This window comes from Gobio gobio (assembly GCF_949357685.1).
Source record: "Gobio gobio genome assembly, chromosome: 20".
Taxonomy (NCBI): domain Eukaryota; kingdom Metazoa; phylum Chordata; class Actinopteri; order Cypriniformes; family Gobionidae; genus Gobio; species Gobio gobio.
Window position 1 is genome coordinate 3361685 of NC_137113.1, and position 21850 is coordinate 3383534.

At 34.3% G+C, this 21850-nt stretch overlaps 1 protein-coding gene across 1 annotated transcript in view; it reads left to right on the forward strand.

The window, feature by feature from the left end:
• Positions 1 to 21850, forward strand: part of kcnma1b (potassium large conductance calcium-activated channel, subfamily M, alpha member 1b) — a 195746-nt gene that overhangs the window by 102377 nt on the left and 71519 nt on the right. The window contains 6 exon segments of the mRNA XM_079846150.1: positions 1284 to 1358; positions 5387 to 5462; positions 5558 to 5728; positions 12618 to 12709; positions 20693 to 20803; positions 20898 to 21003. Coding sequence (XP_079702276.1) covers positions 1284 to 1358; positions 5387 to 5462; positions 5558 to 5728; positions 12618 to 12709; positions 20693 to 20803; positions 20898 to 21003 — 631 coding nt within the window.

The following is a 21850-nucleotide window of genomic DNA, read 5'->3' on the forward strand; positions in this document are numbered from 1 at the left end:
GTTATATTAATATTTTTTAATATAATAATTTTCTATGCCAGTTTATATGTCATTATAAATATTATAAAATACTTTATCAATATTTTTATTGGATATTTATATAGATATTCATAAAATCAGGGAATATTGAAGTCAGTTTTTATACTGAAGTGGATTTTTAAAAAAATTTTATATTAATATTTTTTAATATAATAATTTTCTATGCCAGTTTATATGTCATTATAAATATTATAAAATACTTTATCAATATTTTTATTGGATATTTATATAGATATTCATAAAATCAGGGAATATTGAAGTCAGTTTTTATACTGAAGTGGATTTTTTTTTTAAATGTTATATTAATATTTTTTAATATAATAATTTTCTATGCCAGTTTATATGTCATTATAAATATTATAAAATACTATATAAATACTTTCTATTGGATATTTATATCGATATTCATAAAATCAGGGAATACTGAAGTCCATTTTTTATGTTTTATATTAATATTTTTTAATATAATCGTTTGTCAAATGTCAAATAGTTTGCGATTGTAAGATCATTTCTCAAATTTTAAGTCTAAGCTTTGTTACACTCTAAAAAAAAAAGATCAATAAGTTATGCCAACATATTTTTATACTTTAACATTAAAATAAGTGTTCATAAGTTATACATGATTCAACTCGGTCGTCCAAAACATTATTTTGTGTCTGACTATAGTAAAAATTCAATAGATATAAATAAAAAAATCTGTACTGAATTTGTCAATATTTATAATAATTTCATTTTTGTATCTATGAACAAGTTGAATTCATTCATCTAATTTCAAAAGTGTATTCTGTATTGTTGCTCAGTGTATGTGAAGAATCACTGGTGTTTGATTCTTTAGCTCATGTGTGTTTAATCATAGCTTATGAGCTTATCTTATGGAGGACTCGTAATATCATTTGAACCTTTTAATCGTTGGGAAAGGTCGTTCATAATCGGTATGAACCCTGAGCACTAACTGCTTGTGTTTAGCACACTGTGTGTGGAAGTGCATTGTGGGAGAACACCGTTGAGTGTGTTTTGAAATGGACGTGTTCATGATGAGCCAGGTCATGTGACTCAAATGTAGGCCTTTACGTCATGATGTTGAGCCGCTCTGTCAGACGCCGTCCAGATGTGTGTGTCCAGCGGTGCGGATGCTTCCTGTTGTGTGTTAAACATGGATGAGCGTCTGACAGGTACTCGACCGCGCTGTGGTGTGTGTGTGTGTGTGTGTGTTACTCATGTGTTTCTTCTGCTCTTTCATGCAGATTGAGGTTCTTGCGAGCCTTGAGGCTGATCCAGTTTTCAGAAATATTACAGTTTTTAAATATCTTAAAAACAAGGTAAGAATCCCTCCGGCCGGCAGCATGTGACGCATGAACTCATAATTCTTCACATGCATGTTGAGCATCATAAATTATACATCATATCGTCTACGGACATTACATCTGCTATATCTTGTGCTTTGTGCTATTATAGTTTTATTAATTTTTTGAATTAGGTTTTATTTATTTTTTAATGTTCATTTTAGCAATTTTTTGGTAATTTCATTATGTGCTTTTGTCATTTTTATTATTCTTATTTTTAATATATTTCTATTTAGGTTTTATTTATTTATGTATTTCCATTGAATAATTGTAGTGATCAACTTATTTCAGTTTATTGCAAAGACAACACTTCTAAAAAAATTTTTTTTTAAAAAGGTTACGTTTTTATAACTAATATTTATATTTAGATTATATTTCAGCTTTATTTCAATGTTTTGAATAGTTTTAATTATTTAAATGATCCCTGTTTTGCAGCTTTTCCTTTTAAAGTGTGTATTCACAGATGGTGTGTCCAGATTTGCTTTCTTCTCAATTTTCTTTTTTGAGAATGAAAGCGTAAATTCACAGATGATAAATAATATGCCTATTATGTTTCATGTTTTTCCCGTAATTTGCATTAATTGCATTGTGTTAAAGGAATAAGAGTTAAAGGAAGTGTCTGTAAAGTTAACAGAAAATTACCATTATATATATATTTTTATTATATTAATTATATTATATTATATTATATTATATTATATTATATTATATTATATTATATTATATTATATTATATTATATTATATTATATTATATTAATTATATTATTTTAATTATATTATATTATATATTTTTATTATATTATATTAATTATATTATATTATATATTTTTATGATATTATATTTTATTTATTATATTATATTATATATTTTTATTATATTTTATTTTATTATATGTATTATATTTATTATATTATATTATATATATACATTTTAATATATTATATTATATTTTATTATATGTATTATATTATATTTATTATATTATATTATATATATACATTTTAATATATTATATTATATTTTATTATATGTATTATATTATATTTATTATATTATATTATATATATACATTTTAATATATTATATTATATTTTATTATATGTATTATATTATATTTATTATATTATATTATATATATACATTTTAATATATTATATTATATTTTATTATATGTATATATTATATTTATTATATTATATATATTTTTTAATGCATTATATTATATATTTTGTCACATGAATATGATTTTTCCTGCAGCTTAGCTGTAATCTTTATCACAGATGTCAGGAGAGCTTATTGAGCACATAATGAATAATCTCCCTCAAGCTGAGGCGGAGAGAGGTCAGATCTACTGAACAGACTCTGTCACAACCATCGCAACTGATTTTTGCACTAAAATTGGCCAGTATTATTAAAAAAACACCAGTTTATGGAAACAGCCGAATATTTAGTTATCAGGGTCTGTTCTATTGAAGTGCTGTGTTGTAATTTAACCCCTTAACTGTCTCTGACCGCTCCACCGGTTGGGACGTTGCCGGGACAAATCGATACAGGACGCGTCATTTTGCCTGTAAATACGGGACGATTCCATATTTCGTGTGGCAACCCTAGCAAAATTCGCTCTGGCTGCCCTTCCAGACGCTGTAGAAAGATTCGTGACACAGATCGAATGCTCTTAAACTTTATTTAAAATTTCACATAAGAGGGCAAATGACAAATATCGGTATATAAAATTGTTGTTTGTTAAAATCAGTATTTCATGTCTATGCAAACAAATAGAGGATGTTTATCTATAAAAGTATTTAGCTTAAAATCAAAATGACATATAGGCCCGGTTTCACAGACAGGGCTTAGACTAAGCCAGGACTAGGCCTTAGTTCAATTAGGACATTTAAGTAACTTTTATAAACGTGCCCAAGAAAAAAACATTACTGGTGTGCATCTTGAGACAAAACAATGCCACTGACATATTTTAAGATTTTTCAGTGCAAGATTCTTTCAGTTAAAACAGCTCAAACATGCATTTTAGTCTAGGATTAGCTTAAGCATTGTCTGTGAAACCGGGGGATAATGTGCTTATGCACTATTCTATGCCTAAATAGTGCGATTAGTGAGTTTACACTGAAAGCAAAAGTGCACTTTAACTACTGGGATGTGTGCATTTTAAAAGCAATATGATAAATAACCTCATACACACAGCTGAGCACTCATGACCAGTGTTAATTCTGTTGACTAATAATTTTCGTCAACAACCTTTTTTCACTGATGAAAACGAGACGATAACTAAATAAAAACTAGTGTTGGATGACAAAAACTATGATGAAAATCAACTGTCATTTTCGTCAACAAATAAAAACGAGAGGAAAATGTTAGTGAGGGACGATTAGGGAAGAGATGCAGTCAGATCTGATGTTGTGTCACAGATGAGCACATTTGATCTGAGCTGATCTAAACTCTGGAAAACAATCAATCAATCAATAACACACATTTATGCCAGACAATTGTTTATGAACTAATGCTGATGAATAATGACAGTGTTTACTTTACCATGTTTATATAGTAATGTGTTTTAGACGGTTGTAATGATGCATAGGCTGCGTCCCAATTCGCCTTCTTATACTACGACCTAAAAGTATACTCTTTTTGTGAAGAAAAAGTACATACTTTTGAGTGTGTAGCAGAAGAGTATGCGAGCTTTGGGATGTACTACTTCGTCATCTTTAACGGACTCTGTTGCTTAGTTACGTGCATCCCATCACTGTTTAAACTGCCCTGTCAATCATCGTCACAGTTCAAATCCTCCACATTCAGTTTTATTTCCTACCGTATCGGAGAGAAATGTAGATCTGCCATTCATGGGTCTTTAATGCAGAGACTCCCCTCATGTGTTTGCAAAGTTAATGGCCAAACGTATCATTACAAAAGTTCTCAATGCTGCTGCAGGTGAAATATAATGTGGATAACACTGAATAAATATATTTTCGTCAGGTTAAATACTGATAATTGCTCACTCAAACCCCTTTATCTAGCCCTCTCTGTCGGACTCGCATAACCGTCATGTTTGTAGTTTTTTAACACTTTTTATCCGTGTTTGTAGTTCTAAGGGAATCCTCATCCATCTCGCAATGGGTTGTGGGTAATATCAGCCGTTAGAGTGAGCATCGATCTGCACTTCGGATTCTGACCGGAAATAGTAGACCATCCGGGAATCTTTGGAATACTCTTTTCAACATACTAAGATTTGGGACATACTAATTCTTTTTTCGAATACTATTTAGTACGGATAGTATGCGAATTGGGACGCAGCAATATTTTATCTCCCTCATCTGAACTTGAAGCATCCTGCAACTGCAATATACATTTCAAAATAAGAGTCCCGGTGTATTTCGAGCTTGTTTATAATTAAAAGTCACGCATTATATATTCGTTTTTGGTTACACAATAAACTGTATTTAATTTAATTCCCATTTCATTCATAGTCAGGAGGAAAGAGCAGCATTTGACACATATTCAATAAAGTATCAGGGTTATAATGGTTCACTAAAATCATTTACTTCATTACTTGAAATTAAATAAATGTTAAACTTATTTGAAGCTTTAGCTTAACCTGATTTGGCCTAATAACTAAAACAGGAATACAAAGTTATAAAACTATATAGATGTTTTTAAAAAAATAAACAAAAAAGTGAATCGAGCTCTTTCGTGTATTTTTAATGTCAAAAACAAAATGATGTCAAAATGTCAGTTCAAGTGACCGTCGGTTATGTAACGCTCAAATGCTTAATGTATTACAATTGAACTAAACTCATTAGATTTTAGGAGACTAAAACTAGACTAAAACTAAAAACAATTCAGGTGACTAAAATATGACTAAAACTAAATGGCATTTTAGTCAAAAGACTACGACTAAAACTGAATCAAAATTTGCTGTCAGAATGAGCACTGCTCAAAAGTGTATGGTGCGTCATTTGTGAGCTGATTTCTGACATTTGTGTTTCTAGCAACTCCATAAAGTTGGTGAACTTGTGCTCCATCTTCATAAGCACATGGCTGACGGCAGCAGGATTCATTCATCTGGTGAGATTACAGCCGTGGAGAACTCATTCCTGAAGGGCTTTGGAGAAGTCATGAGAGAAATACTGAGCCTGCTGCTGCTGCTGCTGTGTTTACAGGTGGAAAACTCAGGGGATCCTTGGGAAAGCTTCCAAAATTCCCAACCTCTCACCTACTGGGAGTGTGTGTACCTGCTCATGGTAACCATGTCCACAGTGGGTTACGGAGATGTGTGTGCTAAAACTACCCTCGGACGCCTTTTCATGGTCTTCTTCATTCTCGGAGGATTGGTAAAAACAATCTAAATAAATAGAAGAAATCCCATAATAATTGGCCCTTAATCATTGTATCCTTGACAACCAGAGCTGGAAAACACACCCTTCATTCTGCTTCAATCCCAATCCGAACGTCTGATGGAAGGATGTGTTTTTGGCGTGTGTGTGTGTGTGTGTGTATCTCAGATGCTGTTGTTAGTTCTGCTTATGTCATGTTAGAAGTGGAACCATCATTAGGGAGTACAAAGTTATTCTGTTTGTAGATTGACTGCGGTTTTAGAAGACCTGACCCAATTTACCCCCACCCACACTCCAAACAAACTCTGTGAAGGGTTGAGATATGATATGACACGCCGTCATGATGTCAGCATGCTTCAGTCGTACACAATTCATATACAAGCCATTCAAGGGATTTATGACTTTCATACATAATACAACACAAAATATTAAGGACACATTAGCACACAGAAATGAGATGATTCACTGCTTATTTGCACATTTTAAAGACCAACTTATTTCCATACTATCTTTTTTAAAATTATTTAAAAAACTTAATAAAATATTAATATTAAAATATAATTTTGATATTAACTATTCATATTAAATTTATATAAAATATAATTTTATAAATATATGAAAAATAAATGTATTAATTCATATGAATAAATAATAAAATATTAATATTAAAATATAATTGTATTTTTAATCAATGTAATATTTAAAATTATATTTTAATATGAATATTTTCTTATTTATTCATATAAATGAATACAATCATTTTTCAATACATTTAATATGAATAATTAATATCAATTGTATTCATTTATATGAATAAATAAGAAAACATGAATATTAGAATATCACTTTAATATGAATTATTAGTATGAATGTAATATTAATAATTAACGTTTGTAAAACAAGTGATTACCTCAACTGAAATGTTTGAAAAGACCAAACATATTGCCATACTATCTTTTTTTATTATTTAAATAACTTAATAAAATATTCATATTAAAATATAATTTTGATTTGAATTATTCATATTAAATTTATATAAAATATAATTTTATAAATGTATGCAAATTAATGTATTTGTTTATATGAATAAATAACAATATATTAATATTAAAATATAATTTAATTTTTAATAAATTGAATATGAATAATTCATATAAAATTATATTGTATTATTAATATTTTCTTATGTATTCATATAAATTAATTATTTTTTTTTTCAATTTAATAAGAATAATTAATATCAATTGTATTAATGTATATGAATAAATAAGAAAATATTCATATTAAAATATAATTAAAATTTTCAATACATTTTATAAGAATAATTAATATCAAAATTATATTTTAATATTAATATTTACTTATTAATTCATATAAATGAATATAATTATTTTTCAATACATTACATATGAATAAGATATCACTAATATGAATTATTAGTATGAATGTAATATTAATATATATTTTTTAATAATATTAATTCTCATAAAGTTGATAAAAACAGATGTGTACTGTAATGCTTTTATAGGCTAGTTTTAACGTTTTAAGACTAATCTTTTTTATATTAATAACTTAATAAAATATTAATATTAAAATATTATGTTGATATGAACTATTCATAATACATTTATATCATTATATAAATATATAAAAAAGTATGGTATTCCTTTATATCAATACAATTAAATATGATTTTGTAAATGAACATTCATTTTAATATAATAATTTTTCAAATATGGATTTTGCTATTAATTGTAGTATGTACTGTAAAGCTTTTATACAATGCTTTTCATATAAATAACTTGATATTAAATATTATTTTGATACTAACTATTTATATTAGTATTATTGTCTATTTTATATAAAATATAATTATGTGAATATAAAAAAAGATTAACTTCATGAATACAATGATACTCTTTTGTAAATATATTCAAATGAACATGACTGATTATTCATGCAGTGTTTATTATTGATAATTCTTCATGTGAGATCTGAGCGTGGTGTTCATATCAGTCCAGCGTGAGAGTTTGTTTGGACTAAACATGGCTCTTGAGGTTTCCTCCTGTGCATCACTATTTTCCCTCTTAAAACGGCAGATCGAATCTCATCTGTGGCTGTTTCTATTTCTAACACCGATATCTCTTAAAACGGGGATATTTGCCAAACAGAATGCTTTTACTTTTAACCTCAAACCTTCCAACCTGTTAAATCTGGGCAATGCATGTACACAAGCATTCTGACTCTCTCTCTGTTGTTCAATCTGTCTGGAGTTTTAAAGTGACCGCTCCAATATTGGGCACTTAAAGGGATAGCTCATGCTAAATCTATAACTCTGTTCTCATGTGCTTGCCCTCTTTCCTCTGCTGCTTTTCCATATGATGAAAGTCAATGGGAACTCCAACGTAATAGTCCAGCTAACAAAAAAAGCATTTGCTAACATTTAAAGGTGCAGTGTGTACATTTAAGCGGCATCTAGTGGTGAGTTTGCGACCGCACAACCCCTCCATTTCGAAGCACACAGAGAAGTACGGTGGCTGACACAGGACAAAGATGTCATTGTGTGAGACAGCAGAGAGTAGCTAGCTCTCTGTAGAGAAGTTTGTCCCTTTAGGGCCACCGTAGAAACATGGCACAAAATGGCGGCTTCACTGTAAGGGACCCGTGGTGTGTTTAGGTAGAAATGGTGTCATGAGAAATCGTGTCCTCCTGTGAAATAGTGTCCGCTAATAACATACCTAACATATTGTAAATTATTTCAATTGATAAACTAAGTAATAATACCTTCAAAATCATAACATAGTAATGTACCTATATTGGATAAAATATACAGAACAGGTGCACAAAATAAATACAACAGAATTTATTTTATTTTATTGTATACACATTAAAGCGGGGCTTTTAAAATGAAGGTTAGGTGCAACCGTGGTGTATAAACTAAGCTAATCGGGTAGCTGTATGCTATGCTAGAACGTACGCTAACTAAAAAAACATTAAGGACGAGATATGCTTGATTTCTCAACTTATAGCTTTGGTTATATACTAGTATATTGCAAGACTATTTTAACACAATTTAAACGACAAAAAACAAAACGTGATTTTGTAAGAATTGTAATCAGGCTCTGAACAGGTTACCCATTAAAAGTTATTTCGGCCAATCGGCTCCGACATCGGCTCATTCTAAGGTAATAAAAACATCGTAAACGTTTTTATACACCACTGAAAACATAGTTATGGATATGATATTGCATTTCTGTCAAAAGATCCTCAAAAATATTACACACTGCACCTTTAAAAAAAATAAAACACATAAAACATACCAGGGAAAAAACATGTTTGTGCTAATGTTTTGAGAACACTATCAAAGACCAGATAACATTGAATGAATGTTCTATTAATGTTACTGGAAGAACGTTAGTTCATAACTTTGAGAACATTGCCGGAACGTTTCACTGTTTAACATTCTTCCACTTAAAGGGTTAGTTCACCCAAAAATGAAAATAATGTCATGTATTCCTCACCCTCCACACCAGTCAGACCTCCGTTCATCTTCTGAACACAAATGAAGATATTTGTGTTGAAATCTGAAGGCTCAGTGAGGCCTGTGTAGCCAGCAATGACATTTCCTCTCTCAAGATCCATGAATGTACTAAACACATATTTAAATCAGTCCATGTGAGTACAGGGTGAGTCCATGTGAATACCACAATTCATTATTTAGTTTTTTTTGACTCACCAAAAATATGATCGTCGCTTTATAATATTAATATTGAACCACTGTACTCACATGGACTGATTTAAATATGTGTTTAGTACATTCATGGATCTTGAGAGAGGAAATGTCCTTGCTGGCTACACAGGCCTCACTGAGCCTTCAGATTTCATCATCATCATCATCATCATCATCAACTTTATTTATATAGCGCTTTTAACAATGTAGATTGTTTCAAAGCAGCTTTACAGTGTTAAACAGGAAAATAATGCAGCATCATTTTATTCAGCTGTATAGCCATTCTGGAGAAAACGCTGATGTCATCAGCTCATTTCAGTTATCATACAGTGACAGTGTGGGCTTTAGATCAGTAATTTAGTTTATATGGTTAATTTAGTTTAATATTTAGATTTATTTGGATATTTAGTTGAAAACCAGGCTCAGTCGTGTTCAGAAGATGAACGCAGGTCTGACGGGTGTGGAATTGCATGAGGGTGAGGAATACATGACATTATTTTCATTTTTGGGTGAACTAATCCTTTAAAGGATTAAAAGGGACATTTCATGATAGTTTCCTCACCCTCATCTCATCCAAGATGTTCATGTCTTTCTTTCTTCAGTGGAAATGAAGTTTTTTGAGGAAAACATTCCAGGATTTTTCAGTGGGAACCAACGTCTGAAGATCCAAATCAATGCAGTTTCAGAGGAAGAGCTTCAGAGGCTCTGACCGATCCCAGAGGAATAGAGTCTGATCTAGACTAACCATCAGCCACATTTTATTAAAAAAGAAAAATGTATTTACTTTTTAACTTAAATTGCTCATCTTGCGCTGCTCTGCGACACCACGGATTGCGTAATCCCGTCGTAAAGGTCACGTGACGTTGTCGGAAGTGCCGCCCCAAGCTAACGTGCGAAGACTAATACAAACGCCCTTTACAAAAAAACTTCAAAATCGTCCGACATCGCTGTTTAACCTTGTTTTGCTGAAGGATGTTTGTATTATTCTTCACACGAGCGCTTTGTAAACATGGGGGCGGCACTTCCGCTTACGTCACGTGACCTTTCAGACAGGATTACGCAATCCGTGGCCATCGCAGAGCATCGCAAGATGAGCCATTTAGGTTAAAAAGTATATAAATGTTTATTTTTTTTATAAAATGTCTGATGGTTAGTCTAGATCAGACTCTATTCCTCTGGGATCGGTCAGAGCCTCTGAAGCTCTTCCTCTGAAACTGCATTGATTTGGATCTTCAACCGTTGGTTCCCATTGAAAAATCCTGGAATGTTTTCCTCAAAAAACTTCATTTCCACTGAAGAAAGAAAGACATGAACATCTTGGATGAGATGAGGTTGAGGAAACTATCAAGAAATGATCATTTTGAAGTGAACTCATCCTTTAAAGGGGTGGTTCTGTGGTTTTTTTCTAGGCTTGGTTGTGTTAATGGGGCGCAGTATAACATGTCTTAATACTTCTTTTTTTTTTAAACGGCGTATTTTTCTTATATTTGACCTTTATTCCACACCGCTGTCTCCACTGTCCTTTGAACGGCTCGTTTGCTTCCTGCTTCTGTGAAGCCCATCCCTCCGAAAAACACAATGGTCTTAGATTGGTCAGATGGCCAGATGTAGTTTGTAGTTGTGCAACAGCTCTCTCTCTTTCATAATGACTGACGTGGCCTCGCCCACTTTGTTACGTGTTCGCGGGGGCAGTGTTTATGTTAATAGCAGGTGTTTATAATGTCACCAACCCGGGAAGAAGCTTGTTGTCGTCCAAACCGGCCATTTTTGTAGGCAATAAACTGCCATAACTTTAAAAGACAATGGGCCCTATCTTGCACCCAGCGCAATTGACTTTGTACACCGACGCATGTGTCATTCCTATTTTGCACCCGCGCAAAGCGTGCTTTTCCCTCCACAGAAGCACGTCGCTAAACTAGTGAATGAACTTGCGCTCCCTGGGTGGTTCAGCGCAAAAAAGGAGGCGTGTTCCGGCGCAAACAATCCCTGGTGCTATTTTGCTGTTCCATTAAACAATTGCGCCACTGACCAGAAAAAACCTAGTCTAAAGTCAGTGGCGCGTTGCGCGTTGTTCATTATGCTATTTTAAGGGCGCATGCTTGACCATAATGTATAGCGTGCACAACGCGCATACACTTTGCTCATGTAATCTACACAGATGCAACAGTTATTTTTGCAAATCATAAATTGTTACACTAAAAAAATATTAACACTTGAGATGACGGAAATCATTGTGGTGTGCCACGAAGATGTGAAAAAATAGGCATAAATCTAGCTTACAAATGATTCAGGCTAATTGTAATAATTAAGGATAAAACCTGTTTGCCCAATAGTGGCAAGACATATATGTATATAAGGACATCTGACAAATTGGTTTGTCCGTCAAGAACCAGGAAAAAAAATCGACTGAAAAAACTGAAAGACTGAAAAAAAAAAAGACTGCGAAATCACCTTTACCATAATGTACAACATTACAACTTCACTTCTCTGTCTTTCACTGCTCTTACAAGCACATCAGTCTCCTCGGCTGTGAACCGCTCCTGGCGTGCGCCTGGTAAATACGCCATAATAATAGCAATCCATTATGGAACTTGCGCACCTGCTTTTACAGGGAATGTTGGATGACGCTCGGATTGGTTTATTCACGTTACGCCCAAACCACACCTATGAATAATGAAGCTACTTCAGACCAACCCATTTTAGATTTGCGCCGGGCGCAAGAGCCATTTATCCCGCCGGGAAAATAGCAACAGCGCAGAGACCCGCCCACAAAGTTACTTGCGCTTTGACACTTGCGTTTCAGATCGTTAAAATAGGGCCCAATATCTCCGTTTGCATTGACCTTTCAGCGCTGTAACTTTGCAGATACTGTTTATGCTCAAGCAGCAACATTACACACTAACTAAAGTTAAAAAAGTGAAATCGCATGCAACCACCCCTTTAAGGAGACTTTTGAAGCTATTCATTTTCATTACATGGCTTTGAGCTGTCACAGGATAAAGAAAGTCTCACGGGTTTGGACTGACATGAGGGCGAGCGCACGATGACTGAACTTTCACTTTGGGCTGAACCATCCCTTTAAGGCTCTTTTTTCTGACCTACTGAAAGTAGAAGCATAGACTTCTATTGTCCTTTGTCTCCTGTCTCCTCCTCCAGGCCATGTTTGCCAGCTACGTTCCTGAAATCATAGAGTTAATAGGAAACCGCAAGAAATATGGTGGTTCCTATAGTGCAGTGAATGGGAGAAAGTAAGTACCGCGGGTCGGGCTGCCCTGATCTCAGTGCAGTCTGCCCGCCTGCATGCCCGTCTCTCTCTCTGTCCCATGCATGTAGGCAATGTTTGCTCGCTACGTGCCTGAAATCGCTGCTCTCATCCTTAATCGGAAGAAATATGGAGGGAGTTATAACTCGACCCGAGGAAGAAAGTAAGTCAAAGGGCGAACCTCTAATGAAAAGGTTCTTATTCCGCAGGGTCCAACTCTTACCTCAGAGGAAGTTGCTGTAGTCCTTCCTGTGATGTCAGAGGTGCTTCTCCACAGGAAATAGTATTATGACATAGTCACTGAGGGTCTGGGGTCAAATGGCACAGGTCATCTCATTGCTTGTCGCGTTCTGTGAGTCGCCCATCGCTTGCTAATCTGTGCTACTTGTGACACTTCTGCGTGTAGCGGTGATTGTGTTTGACTGTGTTTCGTCAATCCAGAGCTTTGCTTTCGAGATTCAAAACACACACATTTGCCTTTATATACACTACTGTTCAAAAGTGAAAAGAAAGAAAGGAATACTTTTATTCAGCAAAATTGATTAAAAGTGACCGTAAAGACATTTATAATGAAGCAAAAGATTTCTCACAGATCACAGTTTCCACAAAAATATGAAGCAGCACAACTGTTTTTAATATTGATATTAATCATAAATGTTTGTTGAGCATCAGATCCTCATATAAGGATGATTAGTGAAGGGTCATGTGACACTGAAGACTGGAGTAATGATGATAAATTCAGCTTTGATCACAGGAATAAATTACACTGTACTATATATTCACATAGACAACAGCTGATATAAATTATAATAATATTTCATAATTTTAACTGTATTTTTGCAGTCTTGGTCAGCAGAAGAGACTTTGATCTAAGGCCAGAATCATTAATTATGACACAAATTTTGACTTAATCGTCATTATTTTGAATTATGACACACTTATTCGAAATTATGACAAGTCGAAATTGACATCATTGACATAATCATTTCAATTTATGTCATTTTCATTTTTTCATGATTGACTCGTCATAATTTCAACTATCAAAATTTTGTTTTAGTATGTCATCATTTTAACTTTATCTTAATCATGTCTGAAGGGTCATGAGACACTGAAGACTGGAGTAATGATGATAAATTCAGCTTTGATCACAGGAATAAATTACACTTTACTATATCCTCCTGGGACCCAGAAAAATGAATTTTAATATTTTTCCATGTCATTTTAGAGCATTAGAAACAAATGGAAAAATTATATTTTATGCATATGTTATGATATGTCCTCTGTAGTTGACGCCAGGACTCATGAAATTTTATGTATAGGCAAAAACAATGGGATTTATTTTTAATTTGCCATTTTTTTTAAACCAAACTTTGTTTAAAGATGATTCTGAACTATGTTATGAAAGATATAACGAAATGCATTGATATACCATTTTACTTTATGCAATATGGCACGATTTTCCCATTCAATACACTGCATCTAATTAGCATATTATGTGTACATACATTAGATATAATGTGCAACATGTAATGAAAATAGAAGTGTAATAAAAACGGGAGTAATAATTGCCAACATTTTCATAATAATATCTACTATTTCCTAGGAATATTGATTTGTAATTTCTTTCCCTATTCACTTGTTGTCTCCAAAATGGCTGATAAACATGATTTAAGTCCTGACATTTATGAAATCAATGCCCTGTTCTGTAACAGAAAGTCATATTTTGATTGGAAACCCCATAACATTTTCCTGAGATGTTGATTTTTAATGAACAATTTGAGAATTAATCCATTTTAAATTATAATTACAACATATTATCATTTTCCATAAGAGTGCTAAACATTAATGTCAGCCGTTTTTAAAGACCAAGAAGAAGTTGTTGTCCTGGGGAAACCTCCAAACATCTGGCATCTCTGCAAAGCCCAGAATGTGCTCTTTACAGGACATCCAGACTCAAAACTGTGACGTGTCAGAGAAATTCCCTCAAATATAATGTCCACTATAGTGGACAAAAGCCTATTCCTGGGTCCCCGGAGGAGATATTCACAGAGAGAACAGCTGATTCACACTGGAGTAATATTTCACAGTTTTACTGTTTTTAATGTATTTTTGATTCAAATAAATGTAGCCTTGGTCAGCACATTAAAAAGTCTCACCGACCCCAAACTTTTGAACAGTAGTGTGTGTGTAAGGCATAATATCAACACCATGAACCTAATATCTATTAAATATCTGTTGCTTTTTTGATAAATTATAATTAAATCAATTATGGTGTTGTTTCTCCATTGGACTAATTTTACAAGGTGTCACAAATATGCACATTTTTCACAGTGTATGTACAGTCACACAGTATAGATCACTGCAATGGTTTGTGTGTCAATTGTTAATTTAACTTTTAAAGTAATACATTACAATATTGCGTTACCCCCTAAAAAAGTAACTAATTGTGTTACTTAGTTACTTTTTATGGAAAGTAATGCATTGTGTACAGGGCTTGACAGCCACTCAGCATTTTCACTGGCCACAATTTTGCTGTTCGGAAATTACATTTTATATGATTAAAGTTGACTTTAGCCCTATTCGGGCGGTAATTGTTTCTCGTAGAGGTCATGTGGTCATTTAATTGCCGTCCGAATCCACATCTCTGAGTTTTGAAGAATATATCACTTCAAAATGCACTGTTTATATCCTTTTTGACCCCTGCAGGGCACCGTACGGTTGCGCTTCACTGTAATTTGGATGCATTTTAAACATCTAGACTTTTATTACTTAAATGCTGGCAAGTATTTACAAGAGCGATATATTTCATCACCGCTCAAAAAAATAAAAAGAAGAAAAGCACATTTGAAACAGGCCGTTATTACGGCAGGCAGCAATTATGGTATATGTTAATAACCGCAGCATTATGTAACTTAGAGGCTGTAACTTATTCCGGCTCATTTCCATGTGGAATAAAATTACATCCTTTATTTGAGATATAATACAAGACAGAAAACTATTTTCACTATAATGTGCGTCTATATATCTTCCTATTTTTAAACAGATTTAAATAATTAAATGATAATTGGGAAATTATTTTCCTTTTATTAAATTAAGTATGCATTTATTCTTATTATACCAAGCATATGTCATTTTATTTACAGCAGGCAATCATGTTATTGAGCGTGTGAGCAGCGCAGGATCACAAAACTTTCACCGTGTGAATAAATCACCATCCGAACGCATGAGTTTATCACTGATAACAGCACGTTTATTTTTACAGACGTGAGAAACAATTACCGTCCGAATAGGGCTAATGGCATGCTTAAATTACTTGATTTAGAAGATTTAAAACCCTTTCAAATGCAGAGTGACCACCCAAATCAAGACTACATTGTATATCAGCTGGCATGTGCAGATGGGCAATATGAGCATAGGCTAATATGAGACATTTAATATGATATGAGTAATTTTTTAGGCTATATAAAATAACAAAGAAGCAAATTAGAAAATTACAGTAAATTTAAAAAAATATGTTTTTCAGATTGGTTTATTTAATATGTATACATGTATTTAACATCTGTTGTTGTTTGATTAACATTAATGACAGACAGGTATTTCATTGGGCTGCTGACTGCATGGACGTAATATTCTGACACATATCCAGTTATTACCCGCCTGTTTACGTACACATAAACCATAACCGACTGTGTTCATGCGAGATACTCCACATGATTTTTGACATAATTTTTTGGCATTTTGACATCTGTGTGTGCGTGTATTTGACTATCCAGGCGCCAGAGAGAGAGAGCGCTTCTGTTGTGTGTCATTTAGCGCGATTCCGACTATCCCGCCTTCACTAACTGCAAGTTAATCGATAAAGAATTGTAATTGAATTGTAATTTTGTGAAACGACAGTCTTGGCATTTGGTTGTAGGCTGAAATTATATTCAACCCGCCAAAGTGGCTACCTTACCCGCCACAGCTGAAATCCAGCCGCATTTGGCGAGCTGGCGGGTGTTAATGTCAAGCCCTGACTGCATATAATAGCAAAAAAATAAATAAATGTAAAGGCCCTTTCATACCAAAAATGAAATTTCTAAGCCTCAGGCTGAAAGAAATGCCAATTCACGCCTGTACAGTAGAGGGCGCAGTTAAAACACGCTTATTTCAGCAATAGAATAAAAAAAAAAAATACGCAAATGTTATTTATCTAAAGTCATTTTTGCTGCTTTGTATGGTTGAAGTGAAGACATTGGTTAATAAAGTGAGATTAAGTACATAAAGTATATTTTCATTATTGCAGGTTTGCGTAATATTCTGAGATCGCATTTCACAGTTTTTTATTAATTTTGAGTAATACTGAATCTTTTTTTTTAGATGAGATGAGTAAACGCCTGCTCGCATTTATTCTAAAGCTACAATAACCATCATCATACATGAAAATCCCTCACCTTTCGGCAAAATTCGCCGTTTTGAAACAGGTGACCTACGTGAATCGTGTAGATTCGATGCTAATTTTTTTTTGGGGGGGGGGTATTCATATTCTGTGAACTGCGAACAGGTGCGCGTGCCAGAAGGGAGCGCGAGATTCAGTGAACTGCGATTCAGTGAACTGCGATTCAGTGAACTGTGATTCAGTGAACTATTTAATATAAGCGTGAGTCTGGAGAAACAGGCGTACATTTATTCATTCCCCGATCTTTCTGTGTCGTCAAATCAGCTGACTTGTAGCGTCGCATCTTGTGACATCACGTCCTGTTTTGGGTTGGTTTACATGTCTTTGGTCCGTGTTGTGTTCATATATCAATCGAACCGCACCAGAGTTGGTTTGGAAGCGGTTTTATCGGTCTCTGTCCGCTTGTTTGGTGTGCACCAGGGTTCGGATGGCAGCGTTCACATATGTTCAAATGAACCGCTCACTAACCGAGCAATCGCACCAGGGTTCGTTTTAATCCAACCAAACATGACAAGTGTGAACACACCCTAAGAGTCAAATTAATCGCGATTCAATAGCGATTCAGTGCTTTAAAAGAAACATTAGATTATATCTACATGCGTGAATGAATAGAGATGTTGTGCTGAAATCGAATCGTTCTGAATTGACCGTTCGCAATGACCCGCCCCCTTTAGTTACTGTTGCTATGTCCGACAAGCCATGGCGCTCTCACACCACACACACTTTCTCACGAATACATCGCGGAGCAAAGAGGACACTGACAACACGCCGACAGACAGGACAGAGCAAGTTACTTTTGAAACAAAGTATCAACTTTGAAATTGTCATTTTTTAAAGAAATTAACCATAAATAGCGTTTTGTGTCTCTTTAGTGTGTGGTGATCGCTGTAGCGCCTCAGTTAAAGCTGCTCGTGAACCAATCATCTCTTCCGTCTAGTTCATTAATAAGCATGAAATAAACATGAATGAACACTAAAAGAAATGTTGTTTCAACCGCGGAAAGACGTCAGTAAACACCGTTTTTCAACTTCAAGTCCACCAACGTTAATCTACAAACTCTCCTGACTGCTTTGTCGGACAAACCGGCAGATTCGGCTACGTGATTGGTCAGATCGCCTGTCAATCAAACTGTCGGCGAAGGGTTAATTGACAAAAATAGTTTTTGAATCGAATCGAAAACCTATGAATCGTGAATTGAATCGATTCGCTGCCTACCCAAAGATTCACAGCCCAACTAATCAAGTAATCTGATTATGTAACTCGTGTTACTTGTAATGCTCCAACATTCAATTTAATGCAATCCAAACATATATATATACTTGCTTAAATTGAGATTATCATTAATGATATTGATTGATTATCCTTTTCAGACCATCAATGAAGATTCTTATTCTTGCTTGTTAAATGGCTCAGATGCTTTTGGCCTTAAATAACCCATGAAATGACTGAGTTTTTAATTTAATTCGCTTTAAATTTACAATATAAACATTTAGAAGATATAAGCATTTAAAATGCACTGTCTGGTGAGATCATCTTCATAACTCCAGATTACATTCAGATTTTTAGAGTCTGAGAAGTGATTGTGATGTTTTTTCAGGGTTTGTCTCACATTAAAGGGTTAGTTCACCCAAAAATGAAAATTCTGTCATTAATTACTTCCCCTCATGTCGTTGGACACCCGTCAGACCTCCGTTCATCTTCAGACACAAATGAAAATATTTTAGTTGAAATCTGATGCCTCTGAAAGGCCTCCATTGGCTCAATGGCACTTTACACTCTCAAGACCCTTAAAAGGCACTAAAGACGTCGTTACAAAGTCCATCTCACTACAGTGGCTCTACAATAACTTTATGAATCGGCGAGAATAGTTTTTGTGCGCAAAAAAACCCCTAAATAACGACTTACGTAGTGATGACGATTTCAAAACAAGGCATCATGAAGCTTCGAAGCGTTATGAATCAGTGAGTCGAATCATGATTCGGATCGCGTGTCAAATCGCCAAACTGCTGAAATTTGGCGATTCAAACCGCTGAATCAACTCAATAGGTGCGTTTACATGGAGCACTGTAATCGGTTTAAAAGTCCAATCCGAATAAAAATACTCCATATAAACACCTCAATCGGAATAAAAATGGCCAAACCGAATGAAATTGTAATCGGTTTGAGAGGGGTGGGATAAACCTTTTCATGTAAACGATCTGATCCGATTACTTTGAGTGCACGTCTTTCTGTGACATGATATACAGCGCGCACCTCCTCAACTGAAGAGCGCGCGCCGCGCTCACACCAGGCTAATGTTGACAAGAAAGCAAAGTTCATTTTTCTGAGGTATTAAACTTTTTATTTCGTAACATGTTATGAACATGATGTTGGAATAATGACACAGACATAGCCTGGCTACAGCATCTCATCTTGACAGCGTTTGTCCGAGGCTTGAACTGCGCCTGACAGAATACATTTTTTTTCTGAGGTGATTCTTACACTTTACGACAAATAATAAATAGCTTTTATAAAACTCTACAAGTCCTGGTGGCCGTTGAGAGCTGCCATTTCAACGGGGAACACTCAAGCTGCTCTCTGTTTCTCGTTAGTTAAGTTAGCTATATAAAAAAAAATTGAATCAACAACTGCTTCAAATTGGTTAAGTAACATTACCCACAGTCTACTTTAATTACTTTTGTTAATATTTATACCTTTGTGATTATGGTATCTTTCCTTAATCATCTGAAATATATATGTTTAGTACTACTAGTAATGATGCTGAGCTTCATCATTCACAGCTGTTGAAATAGCCATTGTATAGGACATAAATTAGGTTAAATTACTGCATGTCCGCCCACAGAAAAATAAATAAATATAAAAATAACCAACACAGAACTATTGATCCACGATACGTAACGAATCTGAGGCGGCAGACAAACTGTGTGCGCATGTCACAAAATGATTCCTACTGAAAGTCAGCACATGTAAACACCAGATCGGTTTAGATAACGTCTCATGTAAACAGTCCACCGAATCTTTCAATCAGAATGATTTTAATCGGAATGACAAAAAAGTGCGCATGTAAACGTGGCTACTGATTCATAACGCTTCGAAGCTTCATGAGGCCGTGTTTTGAAATCGTCATCACTATATAAGTCGTTATTTAGGGGTTTTTTGCGCACAAAAACTATTGTCGCCGATTCATAAAGTTATTGTAGAGCCGCTGTAGTGAGATGGACTTTGTAACGACGTCTTTAGTGCCTTTTAAGCGTCTTGAGAGTGTAAAGTGCCATTGTGCCAATGGAGGCCTTTCAGAGCCATCAGATTTACACTAAAATATCTTCATTTGTGTCTGAAGATGAACGGAGGTCTGACGGGTGTCCAACGACATGAGGGTGAGGAATTAATGACAGAATTTTCATTTTTGGGTGAACTAACCCTTTAAAGCTAAATGTGTTAAACGTGTGATATCAGAGATGTCGTTCCATGTGCTCTGGGCTTGTTTTCTCTCGTGATAATCTTGTGTAACTCCTTCTCATGATCACTCAGGCATATCGTCGTCTGCGGTCACATCACACTGGAGAGCGTCTCCAACTTCCTTAAAGACTTCCTACACAAGGACAGGGATGATGTCAATGTAGAAATAGTTTTTCTCCATAAGTAAGTATAAGAGTGACATTGAATGGAGTTGAGCAGCGTGCTGGATGTCTCACGGTGCTGTTATGTGTGTGTGTGTGTGTGTGTGTGTTTACAGTATTTCCCCTAATCTTGAGCTGGAAGCCTTATTCAAGAGACACTTCACACAGGTGGAGTTTTACCAGGGATCCGTTCTCAACCCTCATGATCTCGCTCGAGTGAAGGTACGGGCCAGCGCCAGCATTTTTGATCATTTTCACTGAACTTTCATGGAAAATGCATTGAAATCTTTCTAGTTATGCTCTATTCTGTAGAGTACAAGCAAATTCATTATTGAATCATTTAAACTAATTGGTCTGAATGATTTCCCAGCAATCCGTCTTTGAAGGATTGAATGATTGGAGTTTTTAAAAAAAGTCTTTATGCAGTAAACAAGTTCATGCCAGTGTTAATTTCACTGATGAATAATTTTCATCATAATTTTCATCAACAACCTTTTTTCACTGACGAAATCGAGACGATAACTAAATAAATAACAGTTTTGGATGACCAAAACTATGATGAAAATCTACTGTCATACAATCCACATTTGAGTTGTAACATGCGGATCTAACGGCGGGAAAACACGGCTCTGTTGAGCTTCTAGAGGCTCACGCGACCAGTCAATCAATAACACACATTTATGACAGGTTATGTTTATGAACTAATGCTGAGGAATGTTTACTTTACCATGTTTATATAGTTATATGTTTTAGACGGTTGTAATGATGCATATTTTATCTCCTCATCTGAACGTGAATAGTAAGGCGCAGAGATTTCAAAATAAGAGTCCCGGTGTATTTCCAGCTGGTTTATATATACACATATGTCACGCATTATATATACGTTTTTGGTTATACAATAAACTATTTAATTTCATTCCCACTTAATTCATAGTTAGGAGGAAAGACTAACAGCAGTATTTGACACATTATTCAATAAAGTTTCAGGGTTATAATAGTTCACTAAAACCATTAAAACATATTCATTACTTTAAATTAAATGAATGTTAACTGAAAAAAAATAAGCTTA